Below are 5,471 nucleotides of genomic sequence, written 5' to 3'. Positions count from 1 at the left end.
ATATTATTCATAAAGTTTTTTTTTTTTTAAAATAAAACTCAAACTCAAAACTTTTAAATAAAAGACAAAAATTTATACCATCTAAACTATAATTTATTGGTATATCATTGATAAAGTAAGGTTTATTATAAATATGGATAATGATTCCTATACAGATAATTAATTAATGCGAGTTTCTTTCTTTACTCTCAAGTTGGAGACCCATCTTCTCTTGAGTTTCAACTAACACACCCAAAGAAGAGAATGGAGTAAATTAAAAAGAATAAAAAATCATAAACATATATTCGTACACACGAAGATAATAAAAAACAATTATGATTGATATACATACAAAAAATAATCATTAAATTAGTTATTAATGTATAATATGTTAAAATATAAAATATATATTAAAAATAAATTAAATAATATATATATAAATATATAATAATTATTTTATTAATAATGACTAATTTTAATATTCATCTTACATCTTTTAATAAAAACGTAAAGAAAAGGTACTACCGAGGGGGTGAGGAATTGGTTTTATAATTAGGGTATAAAATATTAGCGTGTTCACATAGTGATAAAAGTAGGATATAAAATATTTATTTAGAGTTTATTTATAAAAATTTTGTATTTATTAATTCCTCCAACAAAACATGACGAAGGTTGTTGTTGCCTCATAGCACCAATTATTTTAGAAGAAGTTAAGTTAGCTGTTTTTAGTATATATATTTTTTAAGGCATCAGATTCTAATGAATTTTAGTTATTTTTTATTTTTTTTAAAGAATATTGAAGGATCGTTAGATTTGATGTTTGAATTATGATTTGTCATGCATTTTCTGATTTGAATATGGATCCAAGAACGATAGAAATTTTTGTGATTCTTATTTCGAAGGTAGAAAATTCGATTTTTATGAAGGATTTACAATCTGTTAATTTTTGTAATGTGGTTTATAAAATTATAACAAAGGTTATGGTTAATAAATTTCGTCTCCATCTTAAAAAAATTGTTGGGCCCCTTTAAGAAGGGTTTATCCTGAGGAGAAGAACTCCAGACAATATTATTGTAGCACAAAAAATTCTCCATTTCATGAAGAAGACAAAGTCAAAGAAAGGCACTGTGGCCTTTAAGATTGATCTAGAGAAAGCGTACGATAGAGTGGATTGGGGGTTTTTGAAACAAACTCTTGTGAGTTTTGTCTTTCCTCCTCCAGCAGTCAATCTGATTATGCGTTGTATCATTGCTTCCTCGTTGTCTATCCTCTGGAATGGGGATAGATTAAATAGCTTCACTCTGAGCAGGGGTCGTCTTAGGCAAAGAGACTCTATGTCACCGTATCTGTTTGTGTTATGTATGAAGAGATTGTCTTGTTCTATTAATCAACAAGTTGATAGGGGCTGATGGAAGCCGGTTGCGATTTCTAGAGGGGTCCAAGAATTTCTCATTTGATGTTTGTCGATGATTTGCTTCTTTTCTGTAAAGCCGAAAAATAGCAAGTTCAAACTGTAATGGTGGTTTTGGAAACCTTCTACAGAGCCTCTGGGATGAAGGTCAATGTGGAGAAATCTAAAGCGCTATGCTTTAGGAATGTTTCGGCGACAAGAAAAGAGATTTTTACCGGAGTGTCCTCCATCAGATTCGTCCAAAACTTGGACAAGTATTTAGGGGTGAACCTTAATCTCTCTCGGGTGACACGCACAACTTTCAAGGATGTTCTGGACAAAATTTGGGAAAGGCTAGCCAGCTGAAAAGGCAGATTGCTTAATAAGGTGGGTAGACTTTGTTTGCTTAATTTGGTAGTGACTGCGATTCCTACTTACCACATGTAGGCATCTCTCTTCCCTAAATGGATAACTAATAAGATAGAATCCATGATGCGAAACTTTCTGTTGAATGGTCAAACTGATGGTAAAAGCCTGACTCTAGTTAACTGAAAGGTGTTGGCCACATACATCCAAGAAGTTTGGGGTCTAAAAAACAGAGATCCTTTTTGTATTAATATTGTTCTTCTTGAAAAGTTAGTTTGGCAACTTTTTCACCATTCTGACAAGTTATAGGTTCAATTGTTAACAGAGAAATATCATTTCTCTAAGGATGATTGCTTCAGTCGGTCTCAAAGCAAGAGATCTTATGTTTGGAAGAGTATATGTCGAGTTTGGAATATCTTAAAGGAAGGTTTTATTTGGTGCATTGGGGATTTGGAACAGAACTTTTGGTTTTCTAAATGGAGAAGAGAGGGACGACTGTGTCATGAGATGGATTATGTTTACATTTTTTATTTGGATTTTTGAATCTTGGACCTTTGGTCACCTAGATAGTGGAACCTTGAGAATATCTATTCTCCTCTGAATCAGTCTCTGCAGAGCTATATTAACTGTTACAACGTGGATGTTCAAGCTAGTTCAGAGGTCGGTTGGTGTTGGACTGGTGCAGCTTCAAAGGTTTATGACACTCACTCGTAGTGGTTTTTTGTGGCTCAGTAAGAAGATGTTTAGTTGGAAGGATAGGGAGAATTGACTTTGGCTTTGGCATCAACATCTTCCGAAAAAGCACAAATTCTTGGTCTGGTTATGTCTTCGGGAGGCTCATCCTACTGCTGCATTTCATTTTAAGAGAGGCACTTCGCACATGGATAGCTGTCCACGATGTTTCTCCGGTCAGGAATCAGTTTTACATTACATTTGGGATTGTCCATCAAAAGCCCAGGTAATTTAAACAACGCCCCTTTAGATTATTTTCTAGTCTCTGGTGGATTTAGCATTCGAGGAATAACGAGATCTTTCATCCCCACAAGCCTTAGACCATGGACAAGGTGACTGGTATGACTTTGTCCTTGGAAAAGGAGCTCCGGAATATTTTTGAGTTGAAACGAGTGTCTATCCCCTCCACTATTAGTGGCTCTTGGATTTTCCCTTAGTAGGTACTTTTAAAATTAATTGTGATGCTAGCTATATCTTGGCAATGGTGCACGGGTTGGTTTTGCCTGTTTTAGTAAAGATTGGAAGAAAAGGTGGCAATAAGACTATTTGGAAACAATTGAGAGTCATAGTATTCTGTAAGGAGAGTTGCTTACTATTTGGAGAGGCTTTCTTTTAGCCTGGAATTCAAGGCAAAGAGATATTACATGTGAGATAGACTGTGTGCAGGCCTTTATTATTGTCAATAATTTACAGAATTGCTCTGGTTTTATTGATCATTTGGTGTTAAAAATTTGAGATATCATGTCATGGAAATAGCATGCTGATCTTTAGTTAATTTTAAAAGATGTAAACACAGTAGCAGACATTATGACAAAGACTGCAATAAGGACTCTTTCTTCCCAATTAGAACTTTCGTTGCCTTGAAAAAGATTTAAAAGTAGTATTTAGCGGAACTGCTTTTAATTTCTTAAGTAATTTTTTATTTGCCTTTTTTTTTATTGTTGTTTGTTTGCTTTTCGGTAAAAAAAAAAATTATAAAAGATATGATGCACAATAAACACAAATAGTTGGTATAGTTAAAGAAACTTATTAATTTTATGTTAATTTAAAGTTTATTATCTTAGAGTAAAATGCATTTTCAGTTTTAAGTACTATTATCAAGTACATTTTATTGACAATTTTTTGTCACTGACTATAAACAGTCAAACACTTTCTTTTAATTTGGTTATATATTGATTTTCCTTTGGTTAAATTTACATATACTAGGACGGAGGCTGAGATCATTGAAGGCATAGTCCGAATGGTTGTGCAGAAATTGAATCACAAATATACAAATGAACTCAGAAGTCCTTTTATTCGAGATCAAAACTATGCATGCATTGAAGCTCTTCTGAAAATGCAATCAAGGGAAGTTCAAACCATTGGAATCTGGGGCATGGGCGGTATAGGTAAAACAACCCTTGCCGCTGCAATTTTCAAGGAGTTCTCTTCCAAATTTGAGGCTAGTTGTTTCTTGGAAAATGTAAGAGAAGAATCATCAAATCAAGGACTCAATCACATATTCAAGAAACTCCTTTCTGATTTGCTGGAGGAAAAGGTTCATATTAGCACTCCCAAAGTAATATCCTCAGCAATCATAAGTAGATTAAGGCGTAAGAAAGTTTTCATTGTACTAGACGATGTCCATACTTCTGAACTCTTAGAAACTTTGCTTGGAGTTGGCCATGATTATCTAGGATTTGGTAGCAAAGTGATTGTGACAACCAGAGATAAGCATGTGCTTCAGGGAAGAGTGATCATACATCACATTCATGAAGTAAAAGAAATGAATTTTGAGAACTCCCTTAAACTTTTCAGCTTAAATGCCTTCAACAAGCATTGTCCTGAAACTGAATATTTGGATCTATCAATGATAGCAGTTGCTTATGCAAGTGGCATCCCTTTAGCTTTGAAAGTTTTGGGATCTTTTCTGCGATCAAAAAGTTATAATGAATGGGAGAGTGCATTGGCAAAACTGAAAGCAGTTCCCAATGGAGATATTCAGAAGGTATTGAGATGGAGTTTTCATGAATTGGATGATGCAGAAAAAAATATATTTCTTGACATTGCATGTTTTTTCAAAGGGCAAAACCGATATAAAGTAACAAGGTTATTGAATGCCTGTGGTTTCTTTGCGGAGATAGGGATAAGAACCCTTTTAGACAAGGCTTTGATAAGAATAACATTCAATGATAGTATACAAATGCATGATTTGATACAGGAAATGGGTCACAAAATTGTCCATGAAGAATCCATTAAGAACCCGGGAGGACGTAGTAGGTTGTGGAAATCTGAAGAAGTTCGAGACATATTGAAAAATAACAAAGTAAGAGATAGATTGATGTTTCTAAATTATCATAATGTATCCATATATCGAAAAAATGCAGCTTGTTAAAAATTGTACTAACATTTTTTTGTTGTATTTGTTTGCCATAGGGGACTGATGCAATTGAAACAATATTCTTGGATATGACTCAAAACACTGATGACCTGTGCATAAGTTCCCAGGCATTTAGGAAGATGCCAAACCTAAGGTTACTTGCTTTTGCAGATAATAAAGCTTTTCAGAGGAAGAAGAAGAGAACTAATGAGAAACTAGACCTTCCAACAGATCTTGAATTGCCTAATAATTTGAGATATATTCAGTGGGATGGTTGTCCATTGAAATCTCTAACAACTAGTTGTTGGCCTAGTAAGCTTGTTGAGCTTTCCATGCCATACAGCAACGTTGAAAAACTTTGGGATGGGGAACAGGTATGTACAAATATTTTTCGGAATGTATACTGATTAAAATATTAATTTGTTTTCTCCAAAAAGAGTGAAATAAATTGATTCTTTAAATTGGATTAAATCAAATTAATCTCCAAATTATCCTAACACGTATCATGCTTGTTGCTATTCTATTTTTGGTCCGTCATAGCACATCATATAACATCTATAAACAATCAATTATCAATGAATTACAAAGTATAAAAATACGTATTTAAAATCTCATAAAAAATTTTTATTATATTTTTGACATAAA

General features: G+C 33.4%; 1 protein-coding gene across 1 annotated transcript in view; it reads left to right on the top strand.

Moving 5' to 3' along the window:
* LOC107614900 (TMV resistance protein N-like) overlaps positions 1-5,233 on the top strand; it is a 5,956-nt gene extending 723 nt beyond the window's left edge. Inside the window, exons 2-3 of the mRNA XM_016317027.1 lie at positions 3,674-4,772; positions 4,883-5,233. Of these exons, the coding sequence (XP_016172513.1) occupies positions 3,674-4,772; positions 4,883-5,233 (1,450 nt within the window). The remainder of the gene's footprint in view (positions 1-3,673; positions 4,773-4,882) is intronic.

This window comes from Arachis ipaensis, chromosome B09, assembly GCF_000816755.2.
Source record: "Arachis ipaensis cultivar K30076 chromosome B09, Araip1.1, whole genome shotgun sequence".
Taxonomy (NCBI): Eukaryota; Viridiplantae; Streptophyta; class Magnoliopsida; order Fabales; family Fabaceae; genus Arachis; species Arachis ipaensis.
The sequence above is the reverse complement of the archived record's forward strand: the minus strand, read 5'-3'. Positions and strand labels throughout refer to the sequence as shown.